The sequence below is a fragment of the Pithys albifrons genome, chromosome 27 (assembly GCF_047495875.1).
Source record: "Pithys albifrons albifrons isolate INPA30051 chromosome 27, PitAlb_v1, whole genome shotgun sequence".
NCBI lineage: Eukaryota > Metazoa > Chordata > Aves > Passeriformes > Thamnophilidae > Pithys > Pithys albifrons.
The window spans coordinates 1,369,693-1,397,575 of record NC_092484.1 but is presented as its reverse complement, the minus strand read 5'-3'; the positions used below and the strand labels follow the sequence as shown (position 1 = coordinate 1,397,575).

The 27,883-nt window shown below is 58.3% G+C and overlaps 1 protein-coding gene across 1 annotated transcript in view; it reads left to right on the top strand.

The window, feature by feature from the left end:
• The first annotated feature begins 2,026 nt into the window (after positions 1 to 2,026).
• The window catches only part of EFNA2 (ephrin A2), a 40,386-nt gene continuing 14,529 nt past the window's right edge, over positions 2,027 to 27,883 (top strand). The window contains exon 1 of the mRNA XM_071578270.1: positions 2,027 to 2,681. Within this exon, the coding sequence (XP_071434371.1) occupies positions 2,560 to 2,681 (122 nt within the window). The 5' untranslated portion in view covers positions 2,027 to 2,559. The remainder of the gene's footprint in view (positions 2,682 to 27,883) is intronic.

Genomic DNA, 27,883 nt, shown 5'->3' with positions numbered 1-27,883 from the left:
TGCTGCTGTGAATCCAACTGAAAGCCTCTTTACATCTCTAGGCACCTGAGGAGCTTCAGGGGGGCTGGCTCTGGCTCAGAGGGGAGCAGGGGGGACCTAAATACTCAAGAGGACCTGCCAGGACACCCAAGGGAACATTCCATGGGGAGGAGAGTCTGTAATCCACCCATGTCTGCTCATCCTTCTGCACCAGCTTTTGGAACTTGGGGGTTTCTGGGAAAGGAGAGGGTTCTGTCTGGTGAGCACCAGGCCCCCTGCCCTCATGACAGGCTGAGAGCCATGTCCTGGCTCGGGGATGTGTCTCTGGCACTGTGGGGTGTCCTTGCTCAGGGATGTGGTTCCAGAGCTGTGTCTGGGTAGCACACTTATGACCAAAATTCCCACTGGATTTTCCCTGTTGTCCCTGAGCTCTGTCCTCCCCAGACCTGGACACAGTCCCACAGCAGACCCAGGGCTCTGCAGGCCACCAGTTCTCTGTTATTCTCATCAGCATTTACCAAGATTTTGACAAAGCAAAGTTTAATTTATCCCTGGATTGGAGGAAGTGAAAAAATGTTCCCGTGGATGGGGTGTCCGTCCGTCTGTCTGTCTGTCTGCCCTTGGCACCTCTGGGTCGCAGGACACATCCCCATCCCTGTTCCCATCCCAGTTTCCATCCCTGCTACATCTGGCGCAGGCCCCTGGCTGCCCCCACACTCAACCAACACCCCCCCCCCCTCAAGGTAAAGGACCCCCAAACCTCCCCCCGGCTCCCAAAGACCCCCTGCCCTGCCGGAATGACCCTTCCCATTCCAAATGCCCCCCAACACCAGCATGACCCTCCTTTGCAGATCCACACCTGCAGGTATCACCCCATCCCTCTGCTGTGACCCCCTGCCTGTGAACCCCCTACCCTGTTGCCTGTTCTGTCCCACTCTGCCAATGTGACCTCCACTTTCCAAACCCCCTCAGCCTTCTCGGAGTGACCCTTTCCCCTTTCAAAGACCCCCATCTGCTGCTGTGACTCCCACCTTCCAAAACCCCTCGGCCCTCTCGGTGTGACCCCTTCTCCTTTCAAAGACCCCTCTCTGCAGGTGTGACCCCCTCCATGTGAACCCCCCACCCCTGTGCTTGTTCCATCCTCCCCTGCCAGTGTGATGCCCCCCTACATAGAATTCCCACCCTGGTGCCTGTTCCGTCCCCCCCTGCTGATGTGACCCCCACCTTCCAAACCCCCTCGGCCTTCTCGGTGTGACCCCTTCTCCTTTCAAAGACCCCCCCTCTGCCGGTGTGACCCTTTCCACATGAACCCCCCACCCCGATGCCCATTCTGTCCCTCCTCCGGGTGTGACCCCCACCTTCCCAACCCCCTCGGCCCTCTCGGTGTGACCCCCACCATCCAAACCCTCTCGGTGTGACCCCCACCATCCAAACCCTCTCGGTGTGACCCCCACCTTCCAAACCCCCTCGGCCCTCTCGGTGTGACGCCCACCATCCAAACCCTCTCGGTGTGACGCCCACCATCCAAACCCTCTCGGTGTGACCCCCACCTTCCAAACCCTTTCGGTGTGACCCCCACCTTCCAAACCCCTCGGCCCTCTCGGTGTGACCCCCACCTTCCAAACCCCTCGGCCCTCTCGGTGTGACCCCCACCATCCAAACCCTCTCGGTGTGACCCCCACCTTCCAAACCCTTTCGGTGTGACCCCCACCTTCCAAACCCTCTCGGTGTGACCTCCCCCACCTTCCAAACCCCCTCAGCCCTCTCGGTGTGACCCCTCCCTTTCCAAGGCCCCCCCCCGCACCCCGCCACCCTCCGGTGCGATCCCCGGTGCCCGTTCTTTCTGCCCCCACCGGAGCCCCCCAGGGGCGTGGCCGCGGGGGCGCGCGGGGGCCCCGCCCTGGGGCCGCTCCGGGAGCGCGCGCGGCCGCCGGTGGCAACAATGTGTCAGAGGCGGCGGCGGCGGCGGCGGCGGCGGCGGCGGGAGGAGGGGGCGTGTCCGGCGCGGCGGGGCGTGTCCGGGGGCGTGTCCCGGCGCGGGGGCGGTCCCGGGCGGGGGGCGCGGGCGGCGGGCGCAGCATGGCGCGGCGGCACTGAGCGAGCGGCGGCCTCCCGGCCCGGCCTTTGTCTCTCCGGTGTCCCCCCCGGGCGGAGCAGCCCGCGGCGGGGCCCGGGGCTGAGCCCCGCGGGTGCGGCGGCAGCACCGGGGGCTCGGTGCCCGGCGGCGGCGGCGGCGGCGCCGCGGGGCTTCGGAGGAACTTGGCCGAAGTTGGGAGAGGGGAGTCGGGCGGTGGGAGGGGGAGTTTGGTGGGGGGGAAGGTTCCCGGTACCGGGGCGATCCCGGGGCGCCGCGGGAGCCGGCCGGTCCCCGCTGCCCGCGCGCGGGATGCGGCTGCCCCGGCGCCGCCGCACCGCGGCCGCCCCCGAGTCCCCCCGCTGACGGCGCCCGGGGCCGCGGGCGATGGTGAGGGCTGGGCGCCCGCCCGCCGCCGCCCGCCACCCGCCCGCCGCCCCCGGCCGGCCCCAGGGCCCCGCCGCCCCGTGAAGCGGCCGGAGCCGCGCCCGCCGCCCGCCGGGACGATGGTGCGCTGCGGGGCGGCCGCGCTGCTCACCGCGCTCCTCGGCGTCTGCGTCTGGACCGACGAGACCGGGAAAGTTATCTCGGACCGGTTCGCCGTCTACTGGAACCGGAGCAACCCCAGGTGAGGCGGGGGGCGGCGGGGGCGGCCGAATTCTAGTCGGTGTTTCCCCCCCGCACACACCCGGTGAGCGCCCGTCGCCTCCCGGTGACAGCGGCCGCCGCCGCCCGTGGCGGGTCGTGCCCCGCTCCAACCCCCGGTGGGCTCCGGTGAACGGGTTGGGCGGCCCCGGGGAGAGGGGGGGCGGTCCCTGGGGGTCCCTCCCCTGAAAGTTCCCGCGGGGCCCCGGGCGGACCGTCCCCGGGGGCTGCGGCAGCGCCGGGAGCATCGCCGGGCGCGTTCCCCGGGACGGCGGGGGCAGCGAGCGGCGGGCGCTGCGACTCAACACCCCCCGGCCCTTCCGCGCCCAACTTCGGGGAAGTTCAAGTTCTTCCCCCCGCCACCCCCGTCCGTCTCCCAGGATGAAGGTTCTGCGAAAAAACCTCCGAAATCCGCCCAAAGCGGCGGGTGCGGCCGCGGAGGGGTCGGAAAAACAGATTTGGGAGGGGAAAGGTCTAGGATGGAGGCCTGGGGGACTGGGGAGGGGCCTGGGGGTACAGGGTTGGGGGTGCCCAGCCCCACAGCTCCCAAGTCCTTCCCATCCTGGAAGTGCAATCCCCGCAGTTTGCTTCGTTTCCCTGCTCCAGTTTGGAATTTTGATTTTCCTGTGTGTTTTTATTCCCCCAGCATCTTTTTCTGGGGGGCGAGAGTTTCGTTTCTGTCGTATTTCTTTGTTCGTAATTTTGAGGAACCAAAAACTGTTGGCGAGTTGGAAGTGGGAGGAATTCTGCTCTAGAAATGCTCAGGTGGTTGAGACCCCTGGGACTCCTCTTTCCACCCTGCAGAGACACCCCACGGGATCTGAAAGGGCCCGTTTGTTGGGACTCCTGTAAAAGGCAAAAAAATTAAAAACCAGCTACTGATCCCCCATTTCCCTCCCAATTCCTTGAAGTTCTCCCAGTTCTGGCAGCATCCCTGTGAGCAGTGGGGGATGAGCTTGGTGGGTGCTTGGTGGGTGCTCTGTGGGTGCCGCTGCCCCCACGGCCCCGGGTTTGGACTGCCCCGTTTTCTGGGTCAAACGGGGTGTTCTTTGTCCCCCTCGGTCCCTGCATGATGAGGGGCTGTGGAGGGGCACGACGTGGCCTGGTCCTGCTTCCCAGCAAGGCAAGGTGGCACCTCCAGCTCATCCCCTTCTTTGGTGGGAGCTCCGTGAGGGGGACCCTCAGTGGCACCTTCTCTCCCTTGGTGACACCAGTGCAGTTGATAAAGTTCCTGGCTGTGTTTCAGCGCCTGGAGCTGTGGGACCTGCACAGGGCCGAGGACCCTCATCATCACCCACGTCCATCCAACCTCTGCATGTCCCTTTGGGGGTCCTGCTCATGCCCCTCACACTTCCCCAAAACTGGGGTGAGCCCATCCCTTTGTGCCTTGCCGGCGGTGCCTCTGCCACGGGCCGCCCGCGGTGCATATGGATTTTATTATCTCCCTCACATTTTTGTGGGGGATTGTAAGAGCCAGGGAATTATATTTTTTTTTCCTGCCCATTGCAAAGTTTTTTTTTTTTTGGTTTCTGGTGCTCCCCAGCTCCCACACTTTGGGCTCTTTTCTTTTGTTCTCCCAAATGCCAAACATGTGTGAGGGACCCCCCTGGTCAAACTCCAGCATCTCAGAGATGAGGGTGGTTGGGGCGGTGGCTGGGATTTGGCACCCAAGGGTCCCCATGGCTGGGATTTGGCACCCAGATGTTCCTACATTTGGGATCTGGCACTCAAAGGTTCCTGTGGCTGGGTTTTGGCACCCAAGGGTTCCTGTGTGGTGCTGACAGCCAGAAGTAGCCCCTTGGTCATTGGGTAACGAGTGTCCCAGGACCAACCATCGGTGATGGCGTCGGCTCCATCCCTTTCACCTCCTCGTAGGCACCACCGAGAATTTATCCTCAAAAATGTGTGTAGGATCATTATTCCATATATTTTTTTTTTTTTTCTAAATCTGCTATTGGCAGGAAAAATATTTTCGGAGGGGGGAAATAAAATGGAGCGGAGGAAGCACGAGGGGCTGGGAGGGAAGAGCAGACAATGGCTGGTGGGTTCAGCAGCACGTCCGCAGCGCCGGGCTCCGGGATGTGACCCAAATTCCCCCAATGTGGGAGCGCCCCGTGTCGCCAGCGCTCCCCGCCTGCGCCTTCGGCTCTCGGAATTCGAGGCAATTTATTAGGGGTTGCAAAGATTGAAATTGCCATTGAGTTTCCTGCTTATTCCCTTTTTGAACCCAGCGGTGGGTTTATTTTGTCTCTGGAGTTACTACAAGACTGTCTCATTCTTAAAAATGAAGAACGACGTATTTATGATTTTTCTGGTCTCTTGTTTTCTTTCTTTTTTTTTTTTCCCTGCACTACCTCATTTGATAAAGGGGAAATCAAAAGGGATTAAAAAAAAAGGGGGAAAAACCCCAAGGTTAAAACGCCCTGTTTGAACCCACCGACCTTCTGTGCCGCTAAATATTTTTCCTCAGGTTTATACAGCAATCTATATTTTATAAAAGACAGGAATAAATCTCATGGTCGATATGATTTGCCCAGATTAGAATAATTCTATATTTCGTAATTGGGGCTAAATTAAAAATAAGTGGTACCTCGGGATGCTGCAATTTCCCTGTTCTAGGGAGAGATTTAACCACTCGCTGTGGATTTACAGGTTTATTTTTATTTTTAAATGATTTTGTACGGATGCGTTGGGAAAAGGTTCGGCTGGATGGAACTCCTGGGTGATCCGGGAGAAAACGAAGGAGGACAAACATAGAATTATATAATAGTGAGCTGCTTTGGTACTGTGTGGAACTGTGGATTTTTGCTCCGTGGCACATCCAGGGGCTGCTGATGGTCGATCTCCGGGTGCGGATCCGTTGGCCATGGCCGGGCCAGTCGCGGGTGCCGGTGCCGCGTGTTCGGAGTGGGACTGTGGGTCTGGATCAGGCACCGTGGGCAGGGGTCTGGCACCATGGACAAAGCTCTGGCACCATGAGTAGGTGTCCATCACCATGGGCAGGGGTCTGGCACAGCAGGCAGGGCTCTTCCCGCCGTCACTCCATGTTTTCTGGCTGGTGGTGCGGGAGTCGCTCACCCGTAGAATTCCTGGGTGGATTTGCCTTGGGATCCAACGAGGCTCAGGGGGTCGTGCCAGGTGTCCCAGAACATCTGGCATCTCTTGGTGGGTTGGGGTCTCCAGTTTTGGCCACCATTGCCCCCCGTGCCGCAGCAGGTTTAGGCTGGGTCTCAGTGCCCTACATCACATCGTGCGGAAAAGAAACAGGGATCTGGGAAAACTCCCTTTCTGTGGGGGAAGAAGGTCTGTGGGAAGGAGTGGCCTGTCCTCTGAGGGTCCCCAGTCCTGGGATCCTGACCCACAGCCTTGAGGCTGTGCTGGAAACCCCTGGAAGGCCAAGGAAGGATGGAGGGTTTGGGATTTGTTCCTGTCCCCTGTGCTGCCGACAGCCGAGTGATGGGCAGGGAATCATCATTCCCGAATGCTGGTTGGTGTTCCTGCAGCCATCGCTGCCGTGTGCCTGTATCCAGAGTGGGAATGTGCAAAGGGCTGGGGGTTTTCCTCCCTCTGTTTATGGCACAGATCCATGTGCCCGGGCAGGATCATGCCCATGGCCTGGTTTAATGTTGAGGTCACAGCGCTGCCTCTGAGCGTTTCTTTGCTGATTTCTGTATTATTTTTCGGTGTGGTTTGTGAGCACAGCTGGGATGTCTGTTCTGCTCCTCTGCACTCCCCAATCCCAGGGTCGGGAACCGGAGAAATGGTTTCTAGCAGGGGGATTTACAGAGCCAGGTGATGGTCAGGGCCAGCTGTGATGGCAGAGCAGGATTTTGGGGAGTCCTTTGGGGGGCGAGGGGCCTGGGCCACAAGGAGGTGGGGTTGGGGTGAGGGGGCACGTTTTGAAGGGGAGGTTTGGATTGTGTTCCCCATCCCATTGGATTTTGTGTGCCTTTTTTGCTGCATTCCCATCTCCCGGAGCCGCAGCCCCGGAGCGCGCCAGTCGGCTGGTGCTTTGTCCAAGAGCCCGGAGTGCAGTGACCGTGGCCAGGAGAGATGTGGCCATGGCCATGACCCACTGACCACCCAAGCCAGAGCCAAATCACCCACCCATATGTCACGAGGGGCTGTGGCCAGGCAGCTGCATGTGCCGCCTCTCCATCGAGGAGCACACACGATTCCATGGTGTTTTTTCCAGGGGAATTGGGTGCTGGAGAGCAGGGGCCGAGTGGGAGGGCTGAGCCCAGGGGGAGCCCACCCATGTCTCCATGCTGGGCAGTTTGGGTCAGCCCTGAAGTGGGGCTGGATTCTAAAACCTCCATGTCCCAAATCTGACTGGGACCTTTGGGGTCACCCCTATCCCTGCGTGTTCCTTATCCCCGTGTGTCCCTCCCCACTCCCATGGACATCACAGTGGGGTCTGCACCAACCTCTGGAAGCAACACGCCCCATTCCCCCTTTGGAGCGATTGTAACGTGGATTTTAACCCTGGTACTTGGGTTGTTTTCCGTGTCACCATCAGGCTGAGTCCCCTCTCGAGGTGACGGGGCAGTGCTGGGTGTTTGGGTGTGCCAGCGCTCGGCCACATCCTGCACAATTCCTGCTCTTTTAGTTTTCCTCGCTCGGTTCTCCCTTTGTGCCGAGATCACTCCCAGCCCTTCCCACCCCTCTTTTCCAGCCCGTTAAGCCGTGTTAGCTATTCCTCACCAGCCCAGGGCTGCGGCGAGTGGTTAATGGAGAGCAGACACCACCGGGCCAGCGTTGCTGACAGGATTCTCTCTCCGTGCCCGTCTCCGTCTCCGCCTGTCCCTTTCCAGGGACCGCAATTACATTCCCTGCTGGTTGCACATTTGGTATCCAAATGCTGGCCATGCACTGCATCCTAATGCGAGGATGGACTTGGGGGCATGTGGAGCTGCCGGAGGGTCTGATGCTCCCTGAGACCCCCTGTGTGTTTCAGGGTGTCCCAGTGGGGGGAACACACAGAAGGTGGGGAATGGGAACAGTCCAGGGGGCGAGAGATGCCCTCAGGTACCTTGGAAAGCTTTAAAAGTGCTGCTGTGTATGGAAATACACATATATTTATATACATATATATTTATATACATATATGTGTAATATTTATATATCTCTATTTATTTATAGGTGTGTGTGTTTACACACCCCCCACATAAATACACTTTGCACAGACAAATAATCCAGTGCCAAACACCCTCTGTGTTCCTCCGTGCGTGGCTGTGCCACCCCTGTGTGACATTCACCTGGAATTCCTACTTGGGGACTCCAGGATATACCTGGGTGTGGGTTTACCTGGCTCTAGGCACAGGTCTGTCTGTCTGTCCGGCTGTGTCCGTCCCACATGCCGTGGCTGGAGCTGTACCTGCCTGTGCCTGACAAGGTTCAGCTGCTGGGTTGGCTGGAAAATTGCAGCAATTGTTCCTTAAATAGCTCCTCGTTCCTGATGGTGACAATTTCAGTTCTTTTGTGTTAGATATTAATCATGATTTTTGAGGCTCCGTTTTGATCCAAGCTGGTTTCCCCACTCGGGGCAGAGATCCTGCCCTGCTTTGTTGGATTTAATGGGATTTATGGAAGGTGAGCAGCTCTGAGTGCTGTTGCCTTCAGCCCCCATCAGGAGTTTAAATTCCTTTTCCCCCTTTGCCACAGCCCAACACTCATCCCTGTGTCTGGCTGCTTCCCTCTACCTGGAGCTTCTTCCCAAGCCCAGGACCAGCCCCAGTTTGGCCTCTGTGAGTGCAGAGAAGCGCCGCTCCAAGAGTCCGAGCTGGATCATCACTTGGACTCAATGATCTTGGAGCTCTTTCCCAACCAAAATGATTCCATGATTCTCCGGAGCTGGAGACACACTGGGGTGAGCCACTTTGGCCTTTGCCAGATGAATTCTGGAGGCATCTCAGTGACACCCCAAAGCCAGGGCTGTGTTTAGGGGTGTTCTGTGTGGGCACAGACTCTGCCACCAGTCCAACCCTCCCCTGAATGCCAAATTTGGGGATCCCATCGCTGAGCTGTGTTGGGGAGCCAGTGCTGGTGGGGCCTTTTGGATGTGCAACATGCCAGGGCTGGTTTGATCCCAGCAGGAAAACTGGGAAGGGCCCAGTCTGAGAGCAGGGCAGTAGGATGGAGCCCGTTCTGCGGTGCAGTGTCCCAGCTCTGTCCCAGCCTGTTCCCGGGTGGTCACAGTGTTGTTATTTATTTATTTCTCCTCCCTCGCTCCCCCTTGGCTTGTTGCTGCCGCTGTGCCTGGGCTGCTAAAGAGCTTCCCATTGTTCCGCAGCTAATTACCTCCTAATGAGGCTCCCGGCTCAAAAGCCGTGCAGGAGAGGGGGCTGTGGGGACTGTGGAGGGGCTGAGCTCAAGGAGTGAGAGGCAGGGCTGGGGTCACCAGCGGGGTCACCAGCGGGGTCACCGCTCCCTCTACAATCATCCATTGGGTTTGGCTCTGCCTGCCCGACGGTGTGAGTTGTGGTTGGCAGTGGGGAGATGGATGGCCATGGAGCTGCTGGCCTGGAGCTTCATCCCAAAGGGTGGCTGGGGGAAATTGCCAAAATTCCCGTAGTGAGTGCCAAACCCCAGGAGAAATGAATACCCCATGGATTTTGCCGAGGTGGGGCTGTGCTAGTGCCCAGCATCTCCATCAGTGTGACATCTCCCCACCAGTCCCATCTGGGACATGTCACCTTAGGGCATGTCCTTCATTTTGGAAGTGGTGCTTAAACCAGGATTCCTAAAGCTCATCCCATCTGTGTGCCGGACAAATTCTGCTGTGCTTCCCCTGTTCCCTCTTGACCTTATCCCATCCCAATCTTATCCCGTCCCTCGGCAAGAGCCTTGGATGAGCCCTGATCCCTAATGGGGTTCATCAGTTTGGCTGGAGGGAGCCAGGCAGTGTCAAGGAGGGTCTTTGTCCCCCTTGGGATGCAGAGCAGAACTTTGGACTCCACATCCTGGATCCTGTCTCTGCCCCTGGAATCATGTGTGTCCCTTGGGGCTGCGGCGGCTCCTGTGGCTCCTCCGTGTGCTGGATGGTGATGCCACAGACATGATGGCGGTTTGGAAAACAGGATCCTTCTCCAAAGGGATGGGAAGGCCCCTGCCTCCACCCCGCTCTGATTGAAGCCGCCCTTTGTGCCCCGACACGGGTTGGGGGGTCCCAAACTTCTGAGGGAGATGAGGCTCTCAAAGCAACAACAGTGGGGAAAAAATATTCCAAAGGAAGAAAACTAACTCCCTGGAATAATAATTAATATTGGGGAATGAGTTCCCATTCCCTGCGCCATTGGCGTGCCTGAGGCAGGGAGGGGTCCCAGACTGAGCCTGACTGAGGGGATGGAAGTGCGGAGGCAGGAGAGGTGCTGGGCTGGACCCCCAGTTTTGGGGTCACCCCTGTCCTGCTCCATTGCCCATGGATTGGTCTCTGTCTGTGACAGAGATCCCGGGATCGATGGCGCTCGGATTCGGTGAAGCCGATCGGCTCCGGAGCAGTGAGACCCGCGCTCCCATTCCAGGCGCCGCTCGGATCCATTTGACATTTTTCTTTGGGTCATTAATGGAGGGAGAGGGATTTGGAAACAGTGATTCAGACTCCATTTTTTTTTTAATTCCTCTCCCTTTTAAATTTTTCCCCTTTTCCCACATTTCCTTCCCAAGGCCCAGTGGAGTGGAGGAACAGCGAGCGATGCCGCCGCTCCGTGAGGGACGGCCAAAGGGCTGAGCCGTGTCCTGGTGGGGTTGTACCGTGGTGGGAATCCTGTGGGATACACCTGTGCCATGGTGGGATCCCATGGGATACACCTGTGCCATGGTGGGATCCCATGGGATACAGCTGTACCATGGTGGGATCTCGCTGGACACACTTCTGCCGTGGTGGGATCCCATGGGATACATCCCTGTGCTCCCTCAGCACATCAGCTCTTCCCAACCTGCCAATTTTCTGCTTTCCTTGACATTTCCTTCTGGCCTGGCTTTGTTTTTGGGGATTTTCCAGGTTTTCCTACAGCCATGACCCCCGGGCACACGTGTGTGTCCGTGCAAAGCCGGGACTGCCAGTGCTGTGTTGGTCCCACCGAATGCCAACCTGGCACTGGACCCAGAGCTGTGGATGTGGCAGGGAGTCTGCCAGCATCGGTATTCCCACCACTGGTATTCCCACCACCAGTATTCCCACCGCGCTGCTGAGCATTCCCAGGATCCGCAGAGTTTTAAACCTTCATTCGGTACCTTTTTATTGGACTCCAGGATTGGGTTTTTGTTTCAGCTCCTTCTTCACCATCCCCAAAATCCCCCAGGAATCCAACTTCGGATTTTGGATTTTTTGTACCAAATCCAGACCTCTCCTGGCTCTGATTCCCAGCGCCGTTGACTTTGGGGAAAAAAGGGGAATAAATGGGAATACGGGTTTTTAATGACTGGGAATGGGGAAGCCCCATTCCATCCCCAGCTTCCTCCTCCCGATGCATCCCGATCACCTCCTATATCTATTTCCTTGGCATTCAGCCTAATTTCCCTGGAAATATTTTGCTGTTTCCCCCCATGCAACCAAGTTTTGTTGTATTTTTTTTTCCTCCCCTGCAGAAGAGGAGGAATTATCCGTCTCGGTTTATTTTTCCTTGAACATTACACGGGAGCAAAACTCACCCATGTGCTGGGAAAGAGATAAAGTGTTTAGACAGCAAATACAAATATTCGGAGCACTCAGCCCAGCTTCAGCTATTCCTGCCAGGATTCCGGATTCCGTGCCGTGTCTTCCAGGGGGGTTTTATTTAGACTGTCTTATTTTTTTATTGATCAAAAGCCCTATTTATATTTGCAGTAAAATAAAATCAGCCTGACCCTGTAGAGAACTCGAAAAATCCCAATTCTTTCCTTTTCCAATCCTGTTTCCACTGAGGAAAAAAGCCCCTGGACCTCGTGCCCTGCACAAAATCCAACCGCGACGGGATTATTTCGGCGGCTGAGCTTCTCCGCAGGCGCTGGGACGGCGCCGGCTCCGTGTCCATCCCCCTCAAACTGGGATGTGGGGATGGAGCTGGAGCCCCCATAGGGTTCCCGTGGGATCTGGGGTGCACAGAGTCCCCTGAGCCGCAGGTTCCAACTGCTCATGGAGCATCCAAAAAGGGAGTTATTATTTTGATTTTATTGTAATAATAAATTAATATTAACGCTTCTCCTTGGCAGCATCCCGGTCTCCTGTCAGTGTCCCAGTCGTGCTGGGCACCCTGTGGGCATCTTTGTCCCGCTGTGCCGGGTGCTGGTGCCATCAGGAGCTGAAGAAGCTCTTTCCCAGCCAGCTCGATAATCCCAATTATTATCTGGATTCTCGATCAGGGTTGCTTATTAAACTTGGCACCGCTGGCTTTGCCGTTCCGGCCGCCTGCCTCGGCAGAGGGATTTATCTCCTGCCGACTCGGGAAGGAAATTGAGTGGAAAAACGCGGGGCAGAGCCCCCCGGGACGGGGAGGGGGGTCTGGGGTACACAGCTCTGAAGGGACACGGAGCGATGCCGGGTCGGGGCGGTGGAGCCGCCCGGGCCGTGTCTGTGTGTCCGTTTCTGTCCGTCCGTCCCCACCCTGTCCCAGAACAGCGATGGGCGTTTTTATTCCAAGGTTATTTTGGAGTGGTCGGTGCTTTATTGTGATACATCAGTGTTATTGAACAGTCATTATTTTCTCTTTTCCCTCAAATCCAAGGGACCTTTCTCAGCTCCTCTCCTGCTTCATCCCACCTTTTCTTATATCCATGCCTTTCTTGCTGCCCATCCCACAAACCTTCCTGGTTTTTTTTCACTGACTCTTCTTGCATTTTTCCCACAAATTGTATTTTATTTTTACCCAACATGGCACCGGAACAGCCTGAGCCTGAGCCAATGTGCCAGCACTTCCAAAGGGGCTTTTCCCAAATTTCAGCCCAATTCTCGGCACAGCCAAGTGGGACATGCGGAGGAGGAGGATGGGAGGTGGGAGAGATGCTTCTGGAGAAGATACTCTCCCAGAGAGTTTCCCTCCCTCCTGTTGTTTGAATTTTTCAATTTTCCTGTTGTTCTGCTCTGCTTTTTCCTGCCCTTCCACCATTTTTCTACATTTTAAAAAAACCTTTTTCACACCCTGTAACTGGAATTCCCTCTGTCTGTGTGTCCAGCCGCTCTCCCGCTCTGGGTGAGCTCCCTGCTCCCGGGATTCCTGTTTTAGGATGGGGGCTGTTCCCATCCCCTCTCCATGTGAGTGCCAAGGGGGTTTTGGGAGTACAGGAATGGTTCCAAAATCCTTTATTTGAGAAACTGTTATACTGAAACCTTCACAGTTCTTCCCTCCGGGGCAGCCTCGTGCCCTTGGGCTTGGTGTCCATCTTGGGAACACTCCAGGCTCTCTCCTTGGCTTTTCCAAGTTCCTTCATGCAGGTGTGGAGCTCGGGATGGAGCCGTGACCCTGCCAGGCTGTGCCATGTCCCAGGGACTGTCCCACTGTTGTACAACTGCTGTCGGATACGGCACCGGCACACAGGAATTCTGGCACCAGCTCTGGCTGCAAATGCCGGTCAAAATGGTGCTGCCATTTGGTTTCCAGCATAGAATCTAAGGCTGTTTGTAATAGAAATGGCTTCTGGCTCCAGGTCCCATCCAATGCTGTCTCCATTGGATCTCTGTGGGGTTGGAGGGATTGGTTTGGCTGGAGCCAGAGAAGTGCCGAGTGAAACACTGGGATCGTTCCCACCTCCATGGCCCTGGCATCGCTCCCAGCCCCACAAGGTTGGATTTAAGGCTAAATTAGGAGGATCTGGAACAGGATTGGAAGCAGGGATCACCTTCTGCTGCAGAATGAGTGCTCCGGAGGCAGCAACCAGCCCAGCCAGTGCTGACATTCCTAACACTCATCGCCACGAGTGACCTTCACCTTGGACCAGCTCCCAGCTTTCTCTGCCTGCAGATCCTGGCATTCACAGCTTTCCCTGCCTGCACCCCTCTCCGTGGTGGTTCCTGGGGTTGGTAGCCCTGGGTTCCAGCCACCCTCTTGGGGCTCATCCTGCTGCCATCCGCAGTTGTTCATTTTCCCTTGGTTTTTCCTGACGCTCTGTCCAGCGCTGGGATGTGGAGCACCAGCAGTGGGAGGTGTTGGGGGTTTGGTGTCGCATGGACAACTGAGATCTGGACTCCAGGAGAATCCAGACTCATTTTCAGAGCTGATTAATAATAATAATAATAAATCATAATGTTGTCTTTTACAATAGAAAGCTTTGGATCGGGAGCAGGGACACTCATCCTACGAGCTGGGGGCAATCCTGGGTCCGGCTTCCAGCTCATTGCCTGGAGACAAATGGCTTCTCCCTCCCCCAGCCTCAGTTTCTCTGTGGGTAAGGTGAGGATCTCTGCCAGGGGCTAAATTAGGGAATTAATATTGGTAGAATGATTGAGAGATGGAAAAGGACATGGCTGTCACAGCGCCCGGACTCGGAAATTTTCGCTGGGAGCAGAGCCGGTGGTGTCGGCAGAGAAGCCCCTTCTTTGTGTCCACAGAGCCCCTGGATCCACAAGGAGGGTCTGGAGCCCCCCAGCTCCTTCCACACTGGTTTGGGATCGGAGTGGGGACATGGTGGCTCAGATCCATGGCTGGTTTCAGCATCCATCGTGCATCCAGGTGGTTTGGCAGCACCGGAGCCCAATTCATTCCGGCCTCTTCCACCCTGTCCCTGTGCTGGTGTGTCCCTTGCTGCCCCAAAATCCTGGTGTCACTGAGTCCCTGTTTCCCACCAGCAGCCCCATTCCTATGGGAAGGGAATCCAGCTGGATGGATCTTTTGTATTTTTCCTTAAACATTGTAATATTTATTCCACCTTATAAATCACTGCCCAGCTCAGGGTGGATTTATGGATGCAGGTGGGAGAAACGCGGCTCCTGGGACCTGCTGGAAGGGTTTTATGGTGATGGTGTCACAGCAGGGAGAGGGTTCCAGCTGGGAATCCCACCTGGGCATGTGATGGGAGCAGGGATCAATCCCTGGGGCAGGATGGGCCCAGCTGGGATGGCTGAGGTCGGCACACATCTGCAGTGGCATGTCTGCGGTGCCACAGATTTTCTCCGTGCTGGAAGGGGCTGGAATGGCGGCACCGGCAGGTCACACCCCAGACAGGGGTTCACCCAAAAAATAGGGTTCCAAAGCCTTTTCCAAGTCCCTCAACGAACATTTTAAATCATGGGAAGGTCTTGCCTTCTCACTGCAGCCATCAGTGTCATGCTGGGGCCACGGGAATGCTGCTGGGGATGCGGGAATGCTGTTGGGCAGCTGCTGACAAAGGTGACCCCGGAGCGAGGCGGGCCAGGGGTGTCGGGTGTGGAATGAGGATGGGACAGATGGGGATGCTCAGCCCTGGGGAGGCCCAGCCGGGGCTTTCCCTGCTCCTCGGGGGCCAGGATGGCTCCAGGGGGATTTTCCCTGCGCCGGCGCTGCCCGCAGCAGCACAAACGAACCAAGTAATTGGCAACATGGAAATATTTTGTGCTCATTAAGCAGTGGGAAGCGGCGGGTGAGGAAGCGGCGGGTGAGGAAGGGTGTTCTCTGGCGGTGTCCTCCGGAGTGGTGTTCTCCAGTGGCGTTCCCGGGGGCTGCTGGTGACCCAAACCCCGCTGGGAGCCAGGATAGGGAGCACAGTGTGGAAACACCTCGGGATTGAGGGCTGGCAGTGGAAAATCCCCCTTCCCAGGGGAGTGGAGGAGCCCAGTCCCGGCACCTCGCGATGGGAAGCTCCGTGTTTTGGGAATAAGAGCAAACCATGGGAGCAGTGGGGTCCCAGCCGCTGTACAGGGAGGCTGCGAGGGTCACCCCACGTTTTTCTCATAATTACCATAAATATCACGGGTTAAACTTTGTCACATCGAATCTCAGCAGCCGCCTTGGAGCTCCCCATCCGCGGCACTGCTGGTTCCCAGAAGCAGCGCCCAGGGGAGCCCCGGGGGGGTCAGTGTCCCCTCTGCTCCCAGCACAGCACAGGAGAGCAGCAGCAGCAGCAGCAGGGCATGATCCCTGAGGATCCTGTCCCTGCTCGGGGGGTCCCGGTGGGGTCCCCCCGCCATCCTCCGTGCCGGCGGTGCCGAGGCCCCGGCGCTGCCCCCGGCGCGGCGCGGGGAGCCCAGCGGTGCCGCAGGCGGGGGAAGCTTTATGGCTGTAGTTAAAGGGACTTTATGATATTGTATCTGAACAATTGCCGGCTATTATCCGGATCGATGCCGCGGGATTGAGACGCCGGTTGATAACCCAGGCAGGGCTCTAATCGCTTTTAAACCGCGCAGGGTCGGTGGCGCTTTCCATGAAACCCCTCGGTGGTTTCTGTTTTAACTCCCTGCCCCTGCATCCAATGGGTTTTCTCCCGGGACTCCCCATTCTGGGTGCGGTCCTGGTTTGTCTCCCTCCGACTGCCCTGGGTGGGGACTGGGATGCTGGAACCTGGCTTGGAGTGGTGGGATGCTGGGATCCAGCTGTGGGGGGCTCCAGGGTGCCCAGCTATGTCCTGCCCTGTTAGGATCAAGGGACAAATTCTGGGGTCCCCTTCCCACCTTTGGCTTGCCGCGACTGTGGGTGAATCACGTCACCTCAGTGCACTTCATTTTCCACAGCTGTGAAATGAGGACAATGATACCTTTCCCACCTCGCAGAGGGGTTGGGAGGTTTAATTAGTTAATGTTCGTAAAGTGCTTTGAGGATTAATTAATATTGTGACTCTAATTTTTTCCGATGGTGAAATGCCACTTAAATATCTCCGTGCTGGTTCCTTCCTCCCTGACCCTATAAAGCAATTCCACCCGGGAATGTCACCGGTCTCTGCAGGAGCCATGTGGCTCTGTCCCTGCCAGGTGTCATCTCCCCAGTGCTGAACTGGGAGGCACTGGGGGCTGAAGACCCCAGGGTTGGTTGCCAATCCGCCAGGGCTGTCCCAGAGCGTGGGGTGCAGCTCCCAGCGTGTCCACCTGGCCCTGATCCTCCTTGGCCAGGCTTTCCCTGCTGGAAGCCATTCCGATGTTGGGATTATGTCACTGTCACTCCCCTGTGACACTGCTCGTCCCTGCCCAGCCTGCTTGGGCACCTCAGGCAGCCCCTTCCCCAGCAGGCTTGACCTGCTGGGATGCTCCTATGGGGAACTGCCCCCAGGAAATCCCACAGCCTGTGTCCGATCCCTTCTGGCATTCTGGGGGCTGCTAGGCTGGGAGGGAACTGGGAGGGGGCTGGGAGGCCAGGCTGGTGGTGGCTGGTCCCTGGTGGGTTGGGCATGCTGTGCTGGGCACGAGCCAAAGCACTGGCCAGCTGTTGGTGCCACCACACAAGCACAATCCGAGCTTTCCCAGTGGAAATGAGCTGTTGGGATCACACCTGGCTGGGACGTGGCTGGCAGGTGCAGGAGGGCACGTTCCGATGTCTCCATTGCCGTGTGCCATTAGTGGGATTGCTGACAGGCAGGTTTGGTGAGATGGTTTCTCAGCAGCAGCTCTGCTCCATTGTGCTCTCCTGCTCCCTCCTGCTGTGCTGTGGGGATGGAGGGCATGGAGACAGTGGAGAGGTCCCTGTGATGGCAGTGCCATCTCTATGCCCTCTAGAGTGTGAAATCTGGGATTAGCTCAGCTCTGATGCTGGGAGGGTCTCAGGCATCTCTGGCCCAGCACCAGGTTTGCTGCTGGGAACAGCCAAGGGAAGAGCTGAGTGTGTATCCCTGCTCTGGGTGACCTGAAGGATCTTGGCCACTGACCCTGGCACAAACTGGAGGCATTTGGCCATGTTGGAGTTGTGTGAATTCCCGAGGGGCTGGTGGAAGGGAGCTGGTGGGTGGATGGTGTGGTCAAGTTGTTGGGATATGATGGAGCCGTCAGGGCTGGAGAATCAGGGACAGTGGGAGAACTCCTGGTTGCAGAGCGCTGGAGGGAACTGGGACCTGCTGTGGAGTGAGGAAGAGGAGGGAGGTCTGGGGCAAGCCACCATCCTGCTCCCTGGAGCTGCTGGGTGGAGCTGGAGGAGAAGGAGCATCTGGGCTGGGAGGGAATGAGCCAGGAGGCTCTGGTGCAGGTCGATGGCTCCTGTCCCTGGTCGATGGCTCCTGCCCCTGGTTGTCACCAAGCCCCAGTGGTGCAAGGAGAGGCACATACAGGGTCTCAGTCCTGGCTCCTCCACAGGGTTTGGGACAGGACAGACCGACGTCAGCGTCCCCATGCTCGGACTCTGCTCCGTGCCGTTAATAACATCCCGGCAATTAAACTGGAACTAATGCAACGATAAAAATAACCTGCTGTCCTTCCGCAGCGCCGTATCCCACAAGCTCAGAGGTGTTTAAAACCCATTTATCGCCAGATCCTGCCGTCAACCTGGCAATGGGGTGCCCGGGGTGGCACTGGAACCTGCGGGACTGTGACTGGGATTTCCAGCCCTGACCCTCTCCCTGCCTTCTGCAAGGTGTGAACAGCTCCAGTTCCCTCCAAGTGCAGAGACTGGTTTACCAAGTGCCAGGTTTTAAATAATCTAAATTACATGAATATTTTATTTTTCTTCTTTCTAGAGTTGTGGAATTCCCAGGGGTTGGTTTTCAGGCTTTTCTCCGTAATGGAGGAGCAGGAACGTGTTCTTTTAATGGTAATTGAGATTCTTGTATCATTGCAGGACTTGGAAGCTGGATGGGCTTTAAATAACAGGAGAGTGGGGGAATTCAGGTTCTGGCTTCTCAGATGGGTTTCTGAGTGGTTTTACTCCCTCCCACCGAGACTGGAGGGCCCAGAAAGCCGTGTCCCCATCCCACTGCCCTGGGAATCCTCCCCAAAGCTGGAGGTGACTTGAGGGGGTGACAGTGACCCTGTGGATGGTGGTGTCCTTCAGGAGACCTCTCAGGAATGGCATTGGGGGTGATGTGTATCATGTGCCCCCATTGCTGGAGCCACTTCCTAGTCCTTTCCCAACCCACGTGCACCCAGATATTGAAGCTGGATCTTCCCAGAATGATGTTTGGGGCTTTCATTTTTCTCTTTGTTACCTTCTGGCTGGCACAGTGAGCACCCATCCTGGGGAACACCCATCCTGGTGGGCACCCATCCTGGTTCTGCTGCAAGGGTGCTTGTGGAGCTGGCACAGGGAGGGTTTGGTGTCCCTCTTTTGCTGCACGAGAGACTGGGGTGGTTTTGGAAGGATGAGGATGAGCAGAGGGTGAAGCGTGGCCACTGTGTGTGGGAGTCCCATCACTGGGAGTCCCAAAACTCCAAACACAGGAGCTGGATTTGCCATCCCTGTGCCCTCCCGAGCTGCCTTGTTCCTCTGCCTGCTCTCACCACGCCAGGGTAGATCCCAGCCCTATTGGCACAGCGCGGTGCTGGCAGGGCTGGTCCCCACCACAGCCATTGTGGGGCGGTGGGAGGGGCTGCCAAGCACTTTCTGGATCGGGGGAAAGCAGTTTCCGGCTGCTGGGGGAAACATCTGGATCCAATTCCTGCTCCACGTGCAGCTGGCTGGGCCAGCCCCACTTCTCCCGCACGGCGTGACGGGAGTGGCTTTGCTGCAGAGGGACCCGCCAGGTCCCTGTCCTGTGGTTGTGAGCCCCATATTGTGTTCCCATCCCGTTGTGAACCTTCCTGCTGCATCCCCATCCCACCAGGAGTCCTCCTGTGACAACCCCATCCCTCCAGGAGCCCCACCACTGCATCCCTATCCCACCAGGAACCCTCCTGCTGTATCCCCATCCCTCCAGGAGCCCCCCCCACTGCATTCCCATCCCATCAGGAGCCCCCCTACTGCATTCCCATCCCTCCAGGAGCCCCACCACTGCATCCCTATCCCACCAGGAACCCTCCTGCTGTATCCCCATCCCATCAGGAGCCCCCTCACTGCATTCCCATCCCATCAGGAGCCCCCCTACTGCATTCCCATCCCATCAGGAGTCCCCCCACTGCATTCCCATCCCATCAGGAGCCCCCCCACTGCATTCGCATCCAACTGGGAGCTCCCGTGCTATATCCCCATCCCACTGGAGCCCCGCCATTCTGCCCTGGAGCTCCCCTTGCCCCGATGGCATCACTCGGGGCCATCAGTGCCCGTCCCCAGCGTCCTGCTGCCCCGTCGGGGGCAGGGGGAGCTGCTGCCCGCCTGTGCTTTTTGTCAGCCTCAGAGAAGTTGACCTTGACGCGCGCTGGAAGAGCCCTGCAGCTAATCGTGTTAGAGGTGTCTGACTGCGGCTCGCGCGGCTCTACCTGAGCGGCATCAGCAACGGGGACGCGGCGGGCTCGGCGCCCCGGCTCAATAATTGATGCGTTTTTCTCAGCTCCCCCTTCCGTGAAAGGAAACCCAAGTGCTGAGTGGATGGCAGGGCTGGGAGGATGGCAGGGCCGGGAGGATGGCAGGGCTGGGAGGATGGCAGGGCCAGAAGGATGGCATTGATGGCAGTGCTGGGTGGATGGCAAGACTGGGAAGATGGCAGTGCCAGGAGGATGGCAGGGCTTGGAGGATGGCAGGACTGGGTGGATGGCAGTGCCAGGAGGATGGTAGTACCAGGAGGATGGCTGGACCAGGAGGATGACAGGGCCAGGAGAGTGGGATGGGAATGAGGATGAGGATGGCAAGGTTGGGTGCCATGTGGGATGCTCAGGGATGCTGTTGTGGGGTCACCCTACTGCAGATGGGGATGTGCTGAGGGTGCTCCACAGTTATGGGGAGATACAGAGAGCTGGGAGCAGCCCCTTGGGTGCCTTCCTGCTCTGCCCAGCTTCCTCCCCTTGGGAAGACCCCAAGTAACACATTTCCACCTGCTTTTTGGGGGATCTCTGCAGAAACCCTCAAAATCTGCCTTCCCATGGGAGCACTGAGCATCCTCACACCAAGGATCTCCCTTTTCCCTGGGAGCATCTCTTGCTCCGGAGCCTGTCATTGTCCCCTTGGTGCCTCCACCACAGCACTCTTGGCACCCCTGGCACAGCCACCTTGGTGCCCCCACCATGGACCCCTTGGCTGCCCCTGCTCTCAGCTGGGTCCCCATGACTCAGCCACCCGGGACCCCACAGAGGGGACTCTGACCCAGGTGCCCCCCAGCTCATCCCCCCTGTGCTGCCCTGAGCTGTTTTGCCTCCACACAACCCTTCCTCCCTGCCTCCCCCTTTTTCCCCCCCTTTCCCCTCTTAGCCGAGTGCGCAGGGAAGGGGAGAGATTTTAACCTTCTGCCTGGAACCAATTAAAAAGGTCTTTCCACAGAGACGAAAGTGCTCGTGCACCTTTGTGTGCTGCGAGCGGGGGGAAGAAAGCAGAGGCGGCCTTTGAAGGGGGGATGAGGTCCCTCCGCTGGGACCCCTCCGGGCTTTCAAAGCCTGCGTTATTTCTTTATTTTTAAATAGCCAAATTAAAGTGCCTCCTGCTTCCTCCCCTCCCCACTCACACATCATGCACGTGGTCCCTTCCAGCTGTGGGGGGGATGCAGGCTTTGGGCACAGCTGGTCCAGTGCAGGGTGTTCTGGACATGGAGAGGGTCTGGGCACCCCAAAACCCATCTGGGACCCTTCTGGGATGGGGCAGTGCATCCCTCCTTCCTGCTGGGGTTGCAAAGGCCAACAGTGGGAGGCAGAGGGACTGGCTGGGCGGTGCTGGGCAGTCCTGGCTGAGCAAGAACAGGGCCACACTTGACCCTCCGTCCAGGGTACCCCCTGCTCCTCCAGTGCAGCCCCCCACTCTCCCCAGCCAGGGCAGCCCCCAACTCACCCCAGCACAGCCCCCCTGTCCAGCCCCACCTCGCCCAGCACAGCCCCCTCCTCGCCCCACCCGCTGCCCCTTGAACTCAACCAGCCAAACGCATGAGTGGGTTTCTTCAAAGGGTCCCCCAAGCCCTGTGCCCCCCTCCCTGCCGCTCCCTCCCCAGCCCTGTAAGCCCCCTCTGAAAGGGCCGCAGAACAAAGCACAGGAAGGGATTCCGGTGGTTTCCGCACGGACCTGAATGTGGAGTCGCTCAATGGAAGAGGAGCCGCGACGCGCCGACGCTTTTCATCCCCTCGCCCCACTCCAGCCAAGGGCCGGGCGCTGCCTCCCCGGCCCCCTGCCCCTCTTGCCTTTATTTTTTTAATTTTTTTTTTATAGTCTCAGATTTATTTTTCCACAGTGTAATTCTGAAAGACAGCGGGGATGAATTATTCATTCCCCCTCTCCGCCTTTGCATACAATCCCGGCCATGGAGGGGGCCGTGGCGAATGTGTTTGTGTGCAGGGCTGGGCCAAGGGGAATTGAAATCAATTTTTAAGGTTTAGTTGGGGGCATTTGGTGATTGGGAGGGTCTGGAGAACAAGGGATGAGGCCAGAAAGTTTCTAGTGGGGAATTATTCCCTTTCCAAAGCTGCCACTGGGTGCTCATGGGTGACCCCAGTGTCTGGGCATTGGGTCAAGGTCTCGTGTGTGTTCAGGGGGCTTTGGGGTGGGCACTGTGGTCCCAGCTTTGCCCACTGCTGCCCACAGGCAGCACCTGTCACAGCCCCCAGATTCTGTCCAAGGGCAGCATTGGCACACAGGGGCCTGGGCAAAAAGAGGGAAAAAAGTGAAAACCACCTTTTTTCCCTAAATTTCTGCTATTAGATGTTCCTTTAGCCCAACTTGGAATGTGAAGCCAGGTTGAGGAGGAGGAGGGATTCCCCAAAGAGTGGGATGGCTTTGGCAGGGAGGCCTGTGGCCGCTTCATCCCCCTCCTGCCACCTCCTTCATCCTGCTCCTGCCACCCTCTTCTATCCTCATCCTGCCACCTTCATGCCCTTCCTGCCACCTTCTTTGTCCCTATCCTGCCACCTCCTTCATCCCGCTCCTGTCACCCCCTTCATCTCTGTCCTGTGCCCCCATCACTCCCTCTCCCCCTCAGCCTCTCGTTCTGTGCCCTTCCCTGGGGACAGAGGGGCAGCTGGTGCCACCACCAGTCCTTGGCATGGCAGTGCTTGCACCTCAGAGTGGCTGCCAAAACCTGCCAGAGGATAAAGGGGTGAAGTGAGGGGTGAGATAAGGGAGTGAGCAAGGTGGGGGTAAGGGGTTGAAGCCAGGAAGGGATAAGGGGATGGAGGGAGGAAGGGAGAGGATAAAGGGGTGAATCGGCGCGAGTTGGGGGCAGCATCCCAGGCAGAGTTTTAATCTGATTAGTCTTGGAGTGAATGGACAAAGTGAAAAGGCTTTAACCCCAGTGAAAGGAGTGGGGAGGGGGGCGAGATGAGAAGTGGAGACTCCGGCTGGTCGCGCCAGATTAGGTCAGATTTGACTGTGGGGGACATGAGAGGAAGGAATAAGAAGGGGAAGAGCCAGGTGAGGAAGTCAGTGCGGGTCTGCTGCCCCTGTGACCTCCCCGGGACTGCTGGTCTTTGTGCCGTGGGCGTTCGCCCCCTTCCCGCGGGACCGGGATCCCGTTCCCTCCAGCCCGGCGCGGTGATGGAGGTGTTGGGGAGAGCCCTCCTCGCTGCTGCCTGCGCCTCCTGTCACCTGAGATGGGGAAAAGGGGCTTCCCCGCGCCCCCTGCCCCGGACCCGCTGGGTCCCACTGCGCTGGGTGCCAGGGTTGCTCCTGGAGCCGCGCTCGCCTGCAGTGCCCGGGGCTGGAGCAAAGGGCTGCCGGGGGCTGCTCCCCGCAGTCCCCTCCGCGGCAGTGGCCGCCCTCCCCTCCATCCCCTTCTCCACCCGATCGATCCTTGCCCCGATCGATGGGCGCTTCCCTGCGGGCGAGGGGCGGTGCTGCCCGGCCGGGCAGGAGAAATGGCTTTTCGCAGAGCCTGGAGCGGGATCCAGCATCGATCTCTGGTGCCTCGTCAGAGATCAATTAGGCCGGTCATTAGCCGTGCCCAGAGCGCCGCGGGAGCCTAAGCCGGGTGGGGAGTGGGGAAATGCCGGGCTGGCAGAGGGTGCCCACCCTGTGGGATGCTCGTGAGCCGCCGAGCGCACGTATCCCACCCTGCACATCCAGAAACCCCCTCCGTGCCTCGGTTTCCCAGATTAGAGCTGGGATAGAGGCTGTTCCAGCATGACCGAGGATCTGGGGATGGTCCCGGGGCTGTGAGAGCCGTTGTTGTAGCAGCCGCGTGGCGGGGTTGGCTCCAGCTCCTCAGCAGCATCGTCCTGATGGGAATGTTTGTTTGTAAATCATTTCGGAGCTGTCGGCATGGCTGGAGCCATCCAAGGAGCAGGAAAGGGCCCGGCAGGAGTGTGGCTGTCCTGGGGGCAGACAAATGATGCAGTGTTTGCCAACACCAGGGCGTGTGTCCAGCCTGGCTTAGGGAAAGCAGCGCGTGGGAGGCCCCGTGGGACCAGCACAGAGAAGCAGGACAGTGGCCAGGTCATTGTCCTGCTGGGAGGCTGAGTGGCTTGGCTGAGACCACCCAGGCAGTGGTGAGGGGACTGAACAGGACCTCTGGGATGGGGGAGTGTGGGCAAACCCTGGGTCGGAGATGGCCATGAGCATTCCAGGGAGCAGGAATGTGAGGAAGCAGGAAGAGTGATGCCTGGGGGGGAGTAGGACCAATGTTGTCTCTTGGGCTTGAGTTTTTAAGGTTATGAAGGACCTAAAGGTCTTTGTCATCTGTGCGGGGACATGTTGTGAGTAACCTCTGCATCCTCCTGACCTGGCATCTCCCACTCTTACATTCCCCTGGCCTATTGTCCTCCCAACCTGGCATCCCCCTGACTCGACATCTCCCATCCCTGACATGCCCCAGCCTCCTCCTTTGCCCATTTTTCCCCCGGCTCGTGGGTTTATGCCCATCCAGGTGCGCTCACAGGTAGCAGAGGGTGGTGGGAGCAGCACAGCATCATGGCACGGCATTTGACATCCACCCTTTGTGCTGCTGCTGCTGCTGCTCTGTCATCCCCCTCCATTCCCTCAGCCAAAATCCAGCTGGAGAGCGGAGCTGAGCAGAGCAAACCCTTGGGTTTGGGCAGGATGACCTGGTGCAGGTACTGCCTGCAGCAGCCGCCTCTGCCTGCGAGCTGCAGCTTCTAAGAAACAGAAAATAAGGAGAGTTTCAGAAAGAAAGAAAAAAAAAAAAGAAAAGTTCCCCGATTACATCTGGTGAAGTGACAAATCTGCCAGGCAGGTGATTATTCCGGGTACGGACGTGCCGAACACAGATGCCGATAGGATTAAAGGGGAAGGGGGGGAGCTCGCCCTGTTAAACCAACACCTGATAAAGGAATAAACCAGCCCCAGGAATAAATTCCCGGTGCTGCCAAGGTCGTGCGATGCTGGGCCCACTGCCACAGGGAGGGGACAATGTCTGAGCTCCAGGGTGACCCATCCAGCACTGAACCCCCGTGCCCGGGCACCCCGGCAGTGCCGCAGCCCCCGCTCCCCGGAGCGCCCGTACCCGGCATGCCCTCGGCTGCCTGGTTGCTTTCCAGGCACGTCCCGGGCATCCCCTTGGGATGGCGCAGAAAATTAACAGCAGTTCAGATCTGAGGAACTTTATGACACGTGTATGATAGGACTGAACCAGGGCGTAATTGAATGACGGATGAGCTTCCAAGAGCCACATTTCCAGGGAGTAATGAAAAATAGAAGTGCTATTGACTAAAGGAGCTTTCGGCGGCCGGGCGGCTCGGCGCGGGATGAGCCGCTGCCGGCGGGGGGAATGCATCAATACGGCGAGTAATAGCTCAGTTATTATAACTCTGGAAATGTCATTCAGGCCTAACCAGAGAACACTGGCTATTAACTAGCCTTAAACAGAACGCGCCGGGCGGGAGCCCGAGCCGGCAGCGCCCGGTAATTATTTTACTTCTTTTCATGGCTCTGTTGCCTTTCCTGTCGCGGGGGGTGGCCTGAGTGCCCACAGCCCCAGGGGTCCTTGTGCCTGCCTGTGCCGTGGCAAGAAGCCAGACTGGGCTCCTTGGGAGCTGCTCCAGGGCAGGGGCCCCATTGCACCTTTGCAGGAGATGCTGTTGTTGCTCCTTGTCACCTGCGGCCACGAGCTCAGGGCCGAAGCCTTTGTGCACATCCCTCCCTGCATCCCTCCTTCCCACATCCCTCCACATGTACAACCCTCCCTTCATCCCTTTCCACATCCCTTCCTGCATTCCTCCCCATGCACATCCCTCCCTGCATCTCTTCCCATGTCCTTCCCCATGTAAATCCCTCCCTGCCTCCCTCCCTATGCAGGTCTGTCCCCACATCCTGTGGTGCCTCTGCCGAGACAGGCAGCTGGCAGAGATGGGATCTGGGCTGGCAGAGGCCGGCTCAGGGCCCAGTGCCCTGCCGAGCCCCAAGGTGTAATGAAAGCCTGGGGGAGAGTATTGAGTGATCCTAAATGGATTTTCTCCATTAGCTCAGCTCCATCAGCCAGTTATCCACTCCTGGAGTGCTCCAGGGCTGCTGCACTGACACTCAGAGTGCTCCCAGCACCTGCTGCCGCAGCACAGCACCCGCTGCCATGAGCAGGACACATCCTGCCATCCCAGCACCCGCCTTGTTACAGGGCCATCTGGTTTCAGGATGCCTCTTTTGGGGTGCAGAATGTCCATGGGAAGGATAGTGGGATGAAAGAGGACCCCACAGCCCAGCCTTAGCTCTGGATACCCCAATATCCCCCACTCTGTCATGTGGGAGATGTGGGGAGGGACATGGCAGGGTGAGGGAGGGGTGGCTCATTCTGTCACGCAGCCATTTCCTGCTTGGCAAGTCAGAGTTCATCATTAGCCAGGAAATAATTAATTGTTGGGCAGACAAAAGGCATCACTTGGCCCCCCCAGAGACCCCGTCAAAAGGAGCTGTCAGGGGCGGGTGTGATAAATTACGGCTCCGCAGCTCAGCTCTGCCAGGATAGGGGGACAGGCCCACGGTGTCCTTTTCCTGGGGGTCGCCACGGGTCTGGATCCCACCCAGTGTCCCCTGTCCACTGTGGTGGCACCAGACTGAGGCAGAGGCAGTGGGGTGACAGGCAGGTCCCTGCCCCGTGTTGTGCTGTGCCTGCTGTGTCCGTCCTTCGAGCTGTGTCCCTGTGCCCGCCTGGCCCCGCCGTGACGTCCCGCTGGGCAGTGGCGGCCGATTTCCACCGCGTCGGCGTTTTCCCGGTGATTGCGGGGCCAGCGCTCACCCGGCTCCCGCCGATCAAATTACTGCCATCGCTCCTGCCGCTCGCCCCAAATTCCCTGAGAATCCAAGTGTTCCAAGGTCAAAGAGTCACCGGTGCACCCGCCACCCCCCGTCCCACCACCACCCAGAATTTGGCCACTGCCGGAAAATAGAGTGACCAGTGACAGAAATAATGCACCAGTACGTGTTTATGCTTGTTAATTTGTGTGTCTTTAACCAGCTGTGGTGGGGAATGTTCTCCTTGTTTGTCTCTCTTGCTGCTGGACCCACACCGTGCAGGAAGCACCAGCCTTGGGACAGGGAAACTGAGGCATGGAGGCAGCAGATGCGACTCTGGTGTCACAGCAAGACTGTGCCACATCCCATTTGTGGCTCTGGGATAAGACCAATGGCAATGGCTCCGGGAAGTACTGGAACAGCAACTGGTTTGTCTCAGAGACCAAAGGATGATACTGATCCCCCAGGTACCCTTTTCTGCTGCCACACATCCCCTCAACCATCCCCTCCCAGCACCCAGGACACCCAAAATCTCCCTCCAGACTGGTGACAGTGGGACTGGAAGGGTGAGCATCCAAGTCTGGACTGTCCCTCACCCCCAGGATGGCAGGGAACTGACAGCAGATGGGACAAGACTGCCACAGTGCCGCTGGCGGTGCTGCTGGGGACCCCCCCAGCCTGGGGCTGTGCCTGCAACATGCCAGAACCAGCCACAACACGTGTTGGGGCTTGGCTGTGCTAACGAGGTCACTCCCAGGGGGCTGTTTACTCCGTCCCCCGCTGGAGACCCCCAAAGGGCGCCTTGATCCGGCTGTCCCAGCGGGTTGTGGCGCGGAGCCGGCGCGGGCGGTAGGGGGGCCTGGCTGTCACCGGCTGATAACCCCCAGCAGCTCCGTCCCGTGCCCGTTATCAGCGCCCGCCCGCCTGGCCAGACGCGGTAATTAGGGCGCTCAGCGTGAGCCGCCGGAGCACGGATGAGCACGCGTGGTCCTGGGCACGGGCTGGCACGTGCACGGGATCCGGCTGGGAGAGACGTGCCGGGCCTGATGGTGGCCCAAACGTGAGCGGGGCTGGCGTGCAAAGAGCTCAGTGTATGCAGAGATACGTGTGCCAGGCTGGTCTGCACAGGTACAGG